Source organism: Syngnathus leptorhynchus, chromosome 2, assembly GCF_054491065.1.
Source record: "Syngnathus leptorhynchus isolate UIUO chromosome 2, UIUO_Slep, whole genome shotgun sequence".
Taxonomy (NCBI): domain Eukaryota; kingdom Metazoa; phylum Chordata; class Actinopteri; order Syngnathiformes; family Syngnathidae; genus Syngnathus; species Syngnathus leptorhynchus.
In genome coordinates this window covers 14766011-14781528 of record NC_141196.1, presented here as the reverse complement: position 1 = coordinate 14781528, position 15518 = coordinate 14766011, and the positions used below count along the sequence as shown (strand labels likewise).

At 39.4% G+C, this 15518-nt stretch overlaps 1 protein-coding gene across 1 annotated transcript in view; it reads left to right on the top strand.

Moving 5' to 3' along the window:
• Window positions 1-7035: 7035 nt before the first annotated feature.
• Window positions 7036-15518, top strand: part of spock1 (SPARC (osteonectin), cwcv and kazal like domains proteoglycan 1) — a 62703-nt gene continuing 54220 nt past the window's right edge. Inside the window, exons 1-2 of the mRNA XM_085905922.1 lie at window positions 7036-7257; window positions 7695-7833. Coding sequence (XP_085762048.1) covers window positions 7705-7833 — 129 coding nt within the window. The 5' untranslated portion in view covers window positions 7036-7257; window positions 7695-7704. The remainder of the gene's footprint in view (window positions 7258-7694; window positions 7834-15518) is intronic.

Here is a 15518-nt window from a genome sequence, read left to right as displayed (position 1 = left end):
CACAAACTAGTTCAAAGTTCAGATCACAAATGAACTGATTCAGTTCATAGTTCATAATTAAAATTTTATGAACTAAGTTTATGGTTAAAAAAAAAGTTTATTGTTCTTTTCTTCCCCCAATCAAAAAATTAAGTTGCTGCGAGCTGTTACCCTCTGGTATACTAGCATTTTGTCATTGTTTTCACACATTTCATTCACACTAGTATCCGAGAACTGGTATCACCCTACAATCTCAAATACAAGAAAGAAATTCTTGAACTGTCTTTTTCTTTAATGAATTGAAACAAAAATATGACTGTGGTCCAGAATGTGCAAACAAAAACTGCTGTAGGTGCCAGACTGAGGTAGGAAAGAAAGGATTCAATGTGTATGCAAAGCAAAGCGGATAGTTTCTTGAACTAACTTTTTATTTTTAGTGACTATGTATATTATTTCTTAGCTTGTTTGCCCAAAGAACCCAAAACATTTTAGAATTTGGGACATAAAACTGCAAAGTGTGCAAAGCCCAAATAAATGACTAAAACAAAAAAAAAAACAATCTCATTCCTGGTTCAATGCTTGTCCAAGCACACGTCGCATTTTGATGAGGTTTCTGGCGTTGGCAAATCGTCTTTCCCCTTCTAATTAATCCTTGTTCATGGAGTGTTTAGCGTGGTTTGATTTTGAAGTCTAAGAAGAGAAACCTGGCATCCTTGAACTAAAAGAACTGACGTTCAAAACCGTTGATGAACGCAATGACAAAAACGTTCACGAAGCAAAAATGTGCTATGTTCATTTCAGGTTCGTCCAAAATGTGAATGAGTTCATGAACTTTCGTTCATTGAATGTGTTCAGGTACAGCACTGACTGTGTGATATGTTTTTGGTTAATCTTGCAAAATGTACACCCTGTAGATGTCACACTAGATAAAAAAGAGGACCACATGTCCGCTGGCAATTTACCGCGTTCAAGCATTCTCTCCATACATACAGTCTTGATTGACTGACTGGCTCTCTGTACCTTGCTCAGACGTGGTTGACTTCCTTGGTTCTGGCACAGGATGCTTTAAGCTTGCTGAGCACAAGCTCGCACAAGAAGATGTGACATATAATCGATGCATGCTGCCGATTGCGTGCAGCCAGATTAGATGACACCCAGTGACTGGAAATAAGGCACATTAGAAAACTTGCATTAGTGTTCTGAGTTTCTCTCCTTTGCGCTGACTTTCATCCATGTTTGGGGCAAAGCAGGCTTCAGCACACAATACAGCACTTGGACCTTGAGTGTGCGTGCCCTTAATTGCATTCCGAAACTGTTGCATCAGAGGGGTGCTATTAATTTCAAACTGCTGGGACCAAGAGAGGAACAGGCCGTGTATAGGAGCGTAAATAAGCAACTGCGGAGGTAATTTATTTATGTGAACTTTAGAGCAGAGGAAGGAGAGATGAGAAGAACAAACTTGCAGACATAAAATAATGGAAAAGAAAAAAAAAAAGTTAGACCACCTGCAGAGAGTATAAGATGATCGTATATGTATTTGTTTCGGAGGAATTTGTAAAACTTCAAACCCAGTGGAGATCGGTGCACTATGTATTCTGAAAAAAATATACGCGAAATATTTAACAATTAAATTAGTATGTTGAGGTGCCATGTATTCTGTATGTTGGGAAAAACAGATCTGATTATCTGACCAGAATTCAGATTATTTATCATATTCATATAACTTGTTTATATAGAGTATATGCTGAGCAGAAATGTGCCAGAATATCAATCTCGCACGCTTGCGGGCAAGGAGTGGAGGCAATTGAGTTTCCTGTGTGGTGCAGCTGTATGCTGCAGGGCTCAAGCGTGATTTGGCAACACAAAGCATCTCCTGCATCCTGACTTGGATCTCCCCCTCTCTGCCCCCCAGGGCCCCCCACCTTCCCCACTGTTGCTGCAAAAAGCAATTAAACCTCAAAATATCTTCTATTTCTGACCACCCCAACAGGGGATTTTTTTCCTTTGTGTGGAATATTATCAATTATTATTCCGTATTGATATTTTACATGAATGTGAAAATGTTTTATGTTACGTCTACAATAATAAAATAACATTGCACGTCTGGTGCTAAATAAACCATGTTTCTTGGTTAATTTAAACCATCAAGAAGTGCTGGTTGAATGTTAAAAGCTCCTTCGCTGCAATATTCATTCATTTTTATTAGGCATGCGAGGAATTTGTTTTGCAGATTGGCTGGTATGATACAGCGTTCATCATGAATTCTTGAGTGATTATCCCAGTCTGTGCCAAGTAATGGAAAGAAAATACATGCTGACTGAGAAAAGTCTTTTAATTGGCTGTCAGTGGCTGTCAGAGCCGGATGCTTGAAGGAAAGAGTGATTTATCTCAGGAAGAAAAGCGGAGGTTTGGGGCATCACTCTGACTGTATTAAACCAGTCTATACATAGTCTTCCCATCTTTCTGTATCTGCACTCACATGGGTAGAAAGATCTATTTGCTTGACCTGTATGTGTAAGGTACCAAAAACTGCACCTGGCATACTGTGATTCCATGCAAAACTGCTAATGCTAACCTCAGCACATAGTGCTTGTGGCAAAGTTCACACATAGTAAAACATAAGGGATCAGCCAGTTTTTAAAGTTGGTCCCTGAAAGCGTAATTGGCTTCCGCTGCTTCTATTATCCTTTGAGAAACACTTGATAAGAGTAATCAATTTCCTTTCCCCAGAGGCGGCAGCTGGTGGCCCAACTAGTGTGACAGTCACACTGGTCTTTTTTTGTTGCTGTGTTTGTGGTTCTTCCTGAACACTAACCATGGTCAATTCATCCTTTAGAGTCCGGAGCTTTTCACTTCTCTCCTGTCGCCCGGTTGTCTGATCCACAAATCCAAACACTATAGAAATATTTTATTGCTCATCGTTATGACAACTGAAACGCTTCACTTAAGTCTTGTTGTACTATTAAAGGGTGAACTACCATGTCGGATTTAGAGATGGTGTCCTGTTTTTAACATTTTTACTACTGACAGTGCCACATTTAATTACGGCTCAATCCATTGTTCTAACACTAAAATTCAGATGCGATTTGACATGATGTGTTTGCATTAGGCTAGTGTCTGCAAAGTTTTAAATTTACATTTTTTGCTGAAAGGTTAAGTTGCCAGGAAGCTTTTTTTTTTTTTTTTTAAACAATAGTTTCTTATCTTCCAAACTGCTGATTGTTATTGAGCAAGTGTAGTTGTGTTCACTGCACTCGTATTAAATTTTTCTGCTTCCAAGTCAAAGCAAAATTAGCAAAACCATGTCATATTTCGAAAAACACCACTGTGCATTAATGTACGTGTCTTCTGAGTGTAGACGCCAAAAAGTTATAACTAAAGTTTGTCAGTGCCATCAGAGACAAACTCCGGAGAGAAGACCAGCTTATTGCTTGAGTGTAAAAACTTTGGTGACCTTGGATGCTACATATTTACAACTAGCCTGCGGGAAAGCCTCAGCGCTTTACCCTGCATTGCAGCACATTTGTATTATGTTCTCTGCAAACAGGTAGTTGGTCTCAGAAGATCATCTCCCTGTGCCATTTAGAGTTTAGAACACTACTCTGCTTTATTGCCTTTTCTTCTGGGATAGCTCCACAAACACTCAAGGCTCTTTAGATCCTCGACAAAATGCCAACAGCCGAATATGTTATCAGACTGCTACTGGAATTGTCACTGCGTTTCTGAAAATCTCCAGAATTGTCTTAAAATGTTGTTGTTGTTATAGTATCTGAGCAGAACTTTACTGGGTTCGTGGCTTGTTTGTATATTTTGTTTTATGAGCCAAAAATATGTTTCATTTACCCCAGCCCATCCACTTTCATGAGGTCTATTCCACTTATCAAAATGGAAAATATCAGCTTGGGGCTTTGTCAGGTGATGTGACAAATTGTTATGTTTCAGCCCCACTGACTGCTCCCAGTCTGCACCATTTGCTTGCATCATTACACCTCAAAACTGGATGAATTTCAGAACTGTCACAGCGCCGTCACATTCGAAAGGCTGCGATGCATCACACTGGGTTTACAAATTGCAAGGTGTTTATTTCCAATATTTCAAAAAAACATTAGCTTGACATTATTGGCATTCCTTTAATTCGCTGTTATTGAATTCATCTAGGAAGAACTGATTCGAGTCGACATCTGCTATGTTAACATTGATGTGATCTGCTGGTGAGTTTCATACTTGCTTTACTTTATGCATGGTTACTGCAGACAATGTTAACAAATTTGCACTGGCAGGCAGATAACATCAAGAAGGCTCATGATTAAAGTTGTTCTCTGGTGATCTGACAAGTGAGATTGCGTACTGTACAGAGTGAATTTACTTCCTTTACTACTTTACTACATTCAAAAATGCTTAGCAACACATAACTATGCAAAAGATGCTCTGGAAATAAGTCGAACAAATCTATGATCTTAAGATATACGTAATACAACATACTTCTGGTTGCCTTGGGTCTAAATCCTCTGCAGTTCAATTGATTAAGATCATTGTCTGTTCAAACATGGACTTAATAATTCCCTTGTAGCAAGATGTTATTGCCTTCCATCAAATGACAAGAGTCAATGTGATAATGTGAAACTCTACAGCATTTTCAGTCAGTTCAACTGTGTCACCTGTTTGATTTTTTTATTAACTTTTACTTTGGATCCACGGCAGGCAATAATGTGAAATAATGCAACAATCTCATAGCAAAAAGGGTTTTAGTTCCTCACCGATGAAAAGGTCAAAACACATTTCGGATGACACATCAATTTTACCATTGGCTCTTTTCGAAATGCAATAAAAAAACAACCTTTGTCTTTGCAAAACAAGTTTCCCAGAGCAAGACAAGAGGTGCTACAATAAAGACAGGAAAGTCATCTTCTTACCATTTGCAACCACAACATTATTCTTACCAAATGCTTTCCAAAAGGGAGATCAATGCAAAAGAGAAGTGTGATGTCAGTTTTGAGCGTAAAAAACATTTGATGTGAAACTTAATGAAATGAGCCCTTGTACCCAACTGCTGGCTCCCCGTGCAGCCAAAACGGTCAATTAAACGTACTCCATCTTCAGCACATAGCTAGAAGTTGCATCTGCTCCCACATCATCATGTCTGTGTCAGCAGACGCAGCTAAGCACAAATCCAAGCGCGTCAAAGCGAAAGGATGAAGTGTTGCCAGTTCCCCCACGGAGAGACATATCAGAGAGCCACAGATTAAATATTTAAACACATACCCCAATAATAAGCGCCCTACTTCTATGGCTCAGCTTCCATTTGTCTTTTGTTATACAATTGTCTACTCAGAGTTTTCACACGAGTAGCTGATGGAAAAAGGTAGGATGAGCATGACTGATTTGAAATTTGTGTTCGGACAACCAGAACATCATGGCGAGCAAATCGTGTCAACACTTTAGGGTGAACATTAAAAAAATCCTCCTGCTGAAAAATCAATGTCATGCATACCGTGGAGAAGAATGAGAAGTCTTTTTTCTTGTGTCCATTTTTTTCAGAAAAATAAAGGACCTGACAAAAAACTCAGATGTATTTTTAGAAACACAAAGAAACGTTATTTTTTCAATGCAGCTATTCATGAATGTGTCGCACAGCAATGGACTGTAGATTTACGAATTGAAATAAATATTTTTACATTTCTACTACAAGACCTAATGAGAAATGTTATTTTTTTCACTGCAGCTATTCATGAATGTCTCGCACAGCAATGGACTGGAGCTCCACTAAAAGAAAAATAAATGTTACATTTCTACTACAAGAGCTAATGAGAAGGGCAACCTTTGACCTTTATGGGGAAGTCCAGAAAGTAAAGTAACGTTTTTCTTGTGCAGCTCAAATATTTAAAACACAATGTTTTGTTTAATGATTTGTTTGTGGAATATGACATAAACAGGAAATATACACCTGTTTTCATACATCTCATGCCACTTGCTGTCGACTGAAAATGACATCGCAGTTGCTCAGGTCTTGCGTCATAATTAATCACGGCAGTATTTCAATTCAGCTAAATATGGCAATAACTCAGAAAACATCACGAAGCACCTCTTGCGTCTTACGTTTTAGTCCTGTTGCCTCCAAAAATATGAAAGTCAATGATGACTCCAACAAAGACATAGTTTGCACGTTGCCTGTAGCAAAGTGGGGCTGCATTCATCTTGCGAGCAGTTTCATAACAGGAGACTCTTTGAAATTAAAAATTATTTTTTGATAAATATTGCTCACTGGGCAGAGGAAACAACCGGTTACCTGACTTGTAACTGAAAATGTCAGATAAATGTAACTGATTTCAAAAGCATGAAAACGTATTAAAGTGCACAGTTGGAAGTGAAAATGGATTTACCGTATTGGCCCGAATATAAGACGGTGGGTTTTTTTTTTTTGCATTGAAATAAGACTGAAAAAGTGGGGGTCGTCTTACATTCGGGGTCTAGACATTATACCCTTTCACAACGCTAGATGGCGACATAAATCTTTAAAACTAATGCTGAACTTAACTCCCCAGGCCAAAGCGAACCCCTGTCACAAAGAATAAAAATAAAAATAACGGTAGCACGAAGAAAAATAAAAAATACCGGTAAGAAAGAAAAGAGAAGAAAATAAGAGAAGCGATAACAGAACATGGAGAAACAGTAGGTATATTTACATTTCAAAAACCAGAAGCCATTCGTTCACAAATGTGATTGCATTTTAGTTTACATATTTAAATGTTCAGATATTAAGATGTGATAGACAGTTTTTGCATGATTTAAATAAGGCAAAATAACATGCATTTTCTCTCGAATATATTGTTATAATCATTTGTTGCAGATGAACTGTAATTATTTTCTGTATAAAAATTAAATTTGATGTTCAAAAAGTCTTTTTTCAAACTCGAGTCTTGAAAAAGAGAGGGTTGTCTTAAAATCAGGGTCGTCTTATATTCGGACCAATACGGTATATAAGTGCAGATGACGAGGGCCCCGTGACTGGGTTTTCCTTGGGGCCCCATTCATTGTACGCCACTGCTTCACGCGAGCGAGAGTGGTAGAGAGAGGTAGGTGGAGAATGATAAAGCGAGGAGAGAGAGAGAGAGAGCGAGGGGGGCGGTGTCTTGTGACAGGAGGAGAAACCTCCAGCAAGTCCATTCACTCTCCTTGTAGCCTGCAGTGAGACAGAGGTGGTTGCATTGCACAGGTGCGGTCGCAACTTGGACTTATTTCGACCTGGGTTCGGATTGTGACACCACCGCACGAACGCAGGTAAGTGAAGCTTTGTTTTGCAGGCTTTTGTTTGCTCAATGTACCAACAACAGTGAAGAGTCGCACATTGTTCGACTTGCGCTGAGAGAAGCCGATAGAATAAAAGCGAATGAATTGTCGAGATTGTTAAAAAAAAAAAAATCTTTGGAGTCTAAAGTAGCCGATCTAGGTGCCCTGATCGCTTTAACACCACAAGTCTAGTTGTTTGTAATCCGATTTAAAAAGAGAGCACAAATATGATGACGCGCGCCATCCTCCCAAAATAAGCGGCGCTCTGCGTTTATATTCCACCGTGTCATTTGGAGCGCTATATGCCACTGTGCGTGTATTTGTGTGGAAAGTGTTGTATCCCACTTAAATGCTCGGGCTCAATTCCCTCCTTGTCACCACTCAACAGTTTAGTGCATCATATGATATCCTTTTCTTTAATCCTTTAGTTTCCAGAAGATGTTCTTCTATCTGCTTGCTGTTGTGGCTCTAATGCTGAGCGCACACTCTGCGGTGTCTGGCAACGACAAGCGGCTGAGTACCGTCGGCCAACACTCCAAGGACAGATCCTGGAACAGATACAGAGATGTGAGTTTCTTGGGAGCCTCTAAATCTCACCAAAAGGGACAAGTCATTAGATTGTGTGTGGGTTTGGTGTTTGTGTGCGTCTCACTATGTCCTTCATAAATCCGGGTACCGTATGTGTGACATCAGGCACCATCAACCTTGTAGAGAGCAGCAGGATGGTTTCTGATAACTTGTTTGTGTGACTTTGGTCAACACTTTTTCAGCATCAAAGAACTCTACTTCAATGGAGTTTCACATTTGGACTTTTTGTTAGGGATGTTCAATAGCACTTTCTTTTTAGACCGATACCAGAGTGCTCATTTGTTGAGTATGGTCATCGAAATCAAACCCCGATACTACCAGTACTTTTTCTTTTGCTTGAAATTACCCGCAATTAATAGCAATTTGCTGCAATTTTTTAATTTTCTAGTTCCTGACTGTAAAACGTTTCAATAGTTTCAAAAGTCACAAGTATAAAACAACATGTCATTCTCTTTGTTTGAGTTTGAGTTAACTTCAACTAGGAGTGCCAATAAGCAGCTTTAAGCATTCATATAAAAATCTGAAAGATTTTGCAGACATTGACTCTTCATGGCAACAGATGCAAGGATAGGTGTACAATTACATTCGGTCATTTCTAAGCTTTAATGAATAAACACCATTTATTTTTGATTTATTTATTTATTTCATTCCCAGACTGCAATAATAATGGAAACCCTCTCTAGTCTTACCAACTGTGCAATCATTGGTGTCAGCAGAGTAATGTCTTGCCTTATTATGCATGATGCTTCACTAGTAACAGCATACAGCCTGCTACCCTTTTCTCAAGAGATTTCTGCAAAGCGTAAGCTACCTTTGGCCTTATTAGAGCTGTTCGTCCTCATCCAGTTGAGCTGTGATTTGAGGATGAGACTACGTCTTGCGTTCATTCAGGAGCTGTGTGTGTGTGTGTGTGTATTTAAATGCTCTACATATGTGACTGAAATTCATTATCTGCAAACTGTCTGCGGAGGGTGGAGGGTAGTAATGGGGGGGATAGTGTACAAAAGATGTGAGAAGCTGTGACCTGTTTATGTTATAGTTGGACACACCACATACAGCAGATGCAGACATGCTTATCTGTGTATCTTTTTGTGTTGCCTTCTCCCTCGCATAAAGGAAACCTCTATCGCTGTGCCTTGTGTGAAAAGAGGCCATTTGTGTTGAGGAGCAGTTGGGTCTTTTTAAAAGGTAGACAATTTATGGCTTAGCAACAAGAAGTGGTACAGTTTAATTGCAGTGCAAATGTAATGGTCAAAATGCATGGACTGCAATTTCAACTTGTTCTCCACAGAAGACAAAGTACAGGCTTTAAATACCCTAGCTAGCTCACGACATTTTGATGATTGACTTGCAAGTGTGCCATTCTTATTCTATAATGCTTATTCTCACGAGGGTTAGAATGTACTAGATCCTGTTCCAGCTGATTTTGGGCGAGAGGCGGAGTGCATCCCAAACTGGTCACCAGTCTATCGCAAAATTCATTCACAAGGCTGCATGTGTGCAAACCCATCCATCCATTTTCTATACCGCTTTGTCCCCTCGGGGTCGCAGGCGTGCTGAAGCCTATCCCAGCGGTCATCGGGCAGCCGGCGGGGGACACCCTGAATCGGTTGCCAGCCAATAACAGGGCACACAGAGACGAACAACCATCCGCACTTGCACTCACACCTAGGGCCAATTTGGAGTGCTCAATCGGCCTACCAAGCATGATTTTGGGATGTGGGAGGAAACCGGAGTGCCCGGAGAAAACCCACACAGGCACGGGTAGAACATGCAAACTCTACACAGGGAGAGTTGGAATCGAACCCGCACCCTCCTAACTGTGAGGCGGACATGTTAACCAGTGCAACACCGCGCCACCTGCGTGCAAACCCTCTAGAAATAATTTCAAGAGCTTGCACTACACTACTCTTACATGATCGACGGGCTATTATTTTATACTTCCCTGAATGGCTATTCAAGATAGTTTTGCATTTATCTCTCAATACCTCTCAATTTGATGATGCTTCCGAGGGCTGCTATCCAATACTATTACTGAATATCAATACCTCTAGTTTACTGTCTGTCTGCCTTGTGTGGTAATTCCTATTTATGTACTGTACTTATTATATGTTTTAGCATATGTATGTGTCTTTTGGATCCACTGAACTGCGAGATGTCTGAATTTACTCAGCAGAATTAACTGGATGGATGGATGGATGGATGGATGGATGGATGGATGGATAGATGGATAGATGGATAGATAGATAGATAGATAGATAGATAGATAGATAGATAGATAGATAGATAGATAGATAGATAGATAGATAGATAGATAGATAGATAGATAGATGCATAAAAGAAAACTATTTCCTCCATTTACTGTTTCCTTGGTATTGTTTAGTGATAAAATAACTTTATAATTAAACAAAATCACACAAGAGGGACTAATGCACTCACCAAACGGTTTGAAACTGATTCAGTTACTGATGCAGTGATTGGTTTCCAAAGTAAAAGCAGACGTTTGCAAATGTCTCGTGATTAAACACAAAAGATAGTGTTTGCAAGAATGACAACAAAAAATAATGAAAGCTACTGTTGGGAAGAAGTCATGAATAGATTTGCACAATTATAAGGTAAACATGGGTCTAAAGGATGACTCGAACATTAAAATAGTGATTGATTAATTTGATAATTGATTACTGGTCAATTAATCAATTATTAACGACAGCATGGATTAGCCTGGATTAGCTGTAGAATGTTACATTTTAAACCAGCTCACTTAGCATTATTTCAATCCAGTTCCTGTGTCTTTGTATTCTGCTCAAGTACTAGAGCAAGGGTGTCCAACTCATTTTTTTCGCGGGCCGCATTTTAGTTATAGCTTCTTTCAGAGGGCCATTATGACTGTCCACCCAAATAAATTATGTACAGTAAAAGCTACAAAACAAACTGACAAATAACTCGTTTGCAAATCATACGAGTAAAAACTGGTCAAATATAAACAAAAAAGATATTATTAAAAGTGAAGACAATTTGCAATTCTCGTAATGACAGGAATTTGAAGCACAATTTGTCTTCGCGGGCCACATAAAATGATGTGGCGGGCTGTATCCAGCCCCCGGGCCTTGCATTTGACACCTGTGTACTAGAGTGACTCCAGTTACCCAAGGCCAATCTATTGTGGTACTTCAATTGCACATTTCGCTATTTATGATTCAATCATTGAGATATTTTTTTCTTCTCAGAATGGTTTACAGTGACATCATTGTGCACTAGAGATATACACATATCTCTCCAGTATGTCCTACAGTAGTATACTACTCGTCATTGTAATACTTAACCGAACCTTAGTAGTAGCGACACAAATACAATAATAGTTATTTCTTCGTCATCAAGTTGTTTTCATTCCATAACCCCATTTGTTTGTCATTTTGACATTTACAGGAACATTTTCATATCTTTCTTGATGTGCGTCAATCAACCCTATTTTATCCTCTGCTCATTTCTCTTGAAGTCATTACTTCCTCTGTGTGCCTTTCGTTTTCACATTTTCCTTCATATCTTTGGAGCAGAGAATGACCCCTTGCTTCCTCAACCATGACACTGTCTCGTTCCTATCTGCCCTGCCCTCCCCTGTTTCTCCCCCTCTTTTCTGCTCTGCCCTGCCTGCCATGTTCCACTCTACATCCCGGCTGATGAGCTACTTGGTCCCTCCCTGCATATGCATGAGTGTCCATTTGTTGGCAGGGGACTCACCGAAATAGGCAGAGCTAGGTGGTTTAGCTTAAAAAAAAAAAAAAAGTTTTTTTTTTTTTTTTCTTTTGTCCGGTTATTTATATTCTACATAGTTCAGCTGCAATGTAGTGGAAAATAATCTAAATATAGAGAGACTTTATTTGCATTTCCGGTGCAAAAATGTCTGCTTTAAGCTCTTTATCTTCTGCTCAAATATTAATTTCATCTTCCTTCCCCAGTTTCATTTTGAACCTACGTGCATTTAAAGGTATGACTCCCATTGCAGTCAATGAATACAGATGAGCGATGCATTGGACAAGCAGTATAACTACACAAAGAATAACATCATGGAGGATAGGTGCTTCTTTATTGAATCGAGAGGTCTGTGACAGTGATGTCAAGCCCATCATGTTTTCACGATTCTTCCCCCATCATCTGTAAGACAGAAGAGAAAATCAGTTGAACATTGCAGTTGGAGCAACATATCAAACAAAGTCACATCCTGTGGCTGTAAAAAGTTGACACAAAATGCTGCCTTTTTTTGTCATATATAAAAATGAGACTTTTTCCCTTAACTGGCCTTACACAAAGTGGAAGAAATTATGAACACTTTGAAAAAAGCAATTAGATTTAGTACAAAAACTGGCTTCTGTTACAAAGAAAGAACACAAGTCTAGAAAAGCCTACTAAAACAATTGAACAGTTTAAACGGCAGCAGGTGTCTTCTGACTCCAATTTGTCTTGATTTTGAGTGTGATTAGTATATTTTGGACACAATCCCAGTTATTATGAGGGTATGTAACAGCAGGCCTCCAGACAATTTTATTGTTTTTAATTTTAATTAAATCTTTTCACTCGCACAGTGGCCCCTAACCTTCAATTTTATAGGCACAAGTACAAAATTTAGGGGCATACTACACATAGTGGACTTACGGAGTAAATGTTCCCTCTAGTTTTTCACTATGTAACTAATAAATGAAATGCCATATGGAGCAGATGTTTGTCGGTAACAAAAAAAATTCCAGAATAGTAATAATAATAAAAAATGATTTACTGGGCACCATTGAAAGTAGAAGAAAAAAATACTTTCTCAATTTGCAGTCTAAAACTTTAGGAGCAAAGTGAGGCATTTTGGGTCAGAGTGGAGCCCTGGTGACTGCATTATTTCGGTTGTTTATATTTTCTAACCTCTAGCAAAGATTTTTAAAAACACAGTTTGTACATTTTGTTGGTGTTGTTAACGGTATGTTTTAAAATGATTTTGCTGATTTCATTTTCTATCTTGCATCAGAAGCTTGTCAAAATTAGATCTGTATACAGACATGTACATAAACAATCCTTCAAAAATGAAAAAATATATCAGTTTAATTGAGCAACTCAAAGCAAGCTAGGTGAACTCTTTAAAAAAAATCTGTGTTTGTTGATGATTGGTCAAAATTTTATGAATATAAGATACTGTATATAGTGTTCAGTGTTTTACTTGCTGCACTGTATATTGTATATAGAGTGAAAAGGTTGTTGAAGATCATAGATGGTTGTGACTATTGCCATTATTTGAAGTGCTCATACTAATGTGGTCTCCCCACTCTAAAAACACTTGAAAAATACCTTCAAAATGTTTGCTACCAGATTCAGACACTCATACAAATGTCTCGCCCCATTCAACTAAGTGACAGTGGAGGTATTGTACATTATAGATGTAACACATGAGGATTATTATTTTTATACGAGCTGAAGTGTTCCATCACAGTCTCTCTCTCTCTCTCTCTCTCTCTCTCTCTCTCTCTCTCTCTCTCTCTCTCTCTCTCTCTCTCTCTCTCTCTCTCTCTCTCTCTCTCTCTCTCTCTCTCTCTCTCTTCTTTAGGATTGTTAATGTTTCATTTTATGTTTATGGAAACTCAAAGTCACTGCGTACGTAGTGAAGTTTCTAAAACCCTTGTTTGCTTTCTACATTTGAGCTAATTGGCCAAATCACAGCTACTTTGTTGCCACTGCCAACATAATATCCACTCGGTCACAATCACCACTTTATTTTTTTATGAGGATTGCTGCAGGGAGTTTAGTTAAATTAGTATGCAGCGCTTTGTTGGACTGAGTTTTGCTTCAACTTGCTGTTATCACCTCCATCAGCACATTTTGAAGGAGGGTCGGACCCAAACGTGAGTAAACATAACACAAGGAGGCACTGGTGTGTTGTCTGGAGTTACGATACTGATGAATCTTCTTTGTTTTTTTCCAAAATAATCGGTTTGAATGCTCAGCTCAGTGATTAAAACCACTGATTTTAATCATCTAATACGAATATGAATCATCGCAATTAAGCGCTGGTCATTGGAATACTAAAATGTTCCAGTCACATAATCTTGTTAAACTTGTCATAAACTATTATTGGGCATCCATCCATCCATCCATCCATCCATCCATCCATCCATCCATCCATCCATCCATCCATCCATCCATCCATCCATCCATCCATCCATCCATCCATCCATCCATTTTCTTTAGCGCTTGTCCTTAAAAAGGTCATGAGTGAACGGGAGCCTTTCCCAGCTGACTTTGAAAAAGAGGTGGGGGGTACATCGTGGACAGCCACTCGCAGACTACAGAAAGCATGAAAGTGTTAATGCTAAAACGTGTGGCCATATTTTTACATTTCTATCATTTATTATTTTCTGTGTGACTTTTAGATCATATTTTTGTTGCGATTTGAGAGTTGTATAGGACCAACGTACTTTCTGTTCCAGGTATTTTTTTCAAGGTTGTGATCTTTCATCCATGTTATTCACATTTATTAGTCATACTCGACACTCTTCAGTCATAGTGAAGACATGATTGTGTTTGCATGTGTGTTTTGTGTACATGGAAGATAGGATGCTAGACTTTATTTTCATTTCAGTGTTGCTGGATGAGCTATTTGTCACTTTTTTTTTTCTTTGCTGAATATCCAAAACACTGTACTGGGAAGGCATTAGCTGCTTCTGCTTTTAAATGTCAATTTCTGTCCTATCCGTATGGGCACCCCTGTGTGTTCCAGTTTTACAGCAAGGGGGGAGGGCCTGGGTGCGATTGAGAGAAGCTGATTTATCGAACCTGCGAGTCACCTTCACAAGCATAGCCCCCTTTGAGGAAACACTTCTCAGGCATTTCCTTCAATTAAGCCAAGTCTTGGCTGAACACCTGTCACTCTCTCTTATCTCCAACCCATGCTGTCCACCGTTTCTTTTTCTCCTGTTAAGCTGCTTCCATTTTTTTCCACACATAGTATTTCATCTCCACTCTCACGCAGCTCTTCCTTCCCCTCTCGTTTTATACTCCACTAATTCCTAATGAAAGACTGCCCTTCAAAATAAACCCCCTCTCTCATTGCTTCCGCCCCCTTACGTGTTCCCACCCTCAACGTCCCTCGTCGAGCTATCGATCGCAAACGAGAAATTGCACATCCAATCTTCAGTGGAGAACTGGGTAAATATTGCGCAGTGTCCCTGTTGATCCCATTTTACAGGGACTGGCTGGGCATGTGCATGTGTCTCTCCAGCTGCTGCCTCTGCATGTGTTCCACAACACGCACACACACACACACACACACACACACACACACACACACACACACACACACACACACACACACACACACACACACACACCCTTAGGCTTCCAACGAGATTGATCAGATAAATTATAGGATTCGGTTATCCTGACGTGAGCCACAATGTAATCAATAAGAGTGTGAAATGCAGCAACACGCTAAGGGAATGGGGGCCAGTTCGGTCAGAGGCCAGGCTAGGGTCACCGTCTCCTACGGTTAAGATGAATGTGTGAGCAAGAGAGACAAAACAAAGGTTTGCCAGCTTCAGTTGGAAAACGAGAAAGTGAATGGAAAGGAGAAGCGAGGGTGAGAAGCTTTCATGTCACGCCCATGCATACCGTGCGGATTGAGCAGATGAACA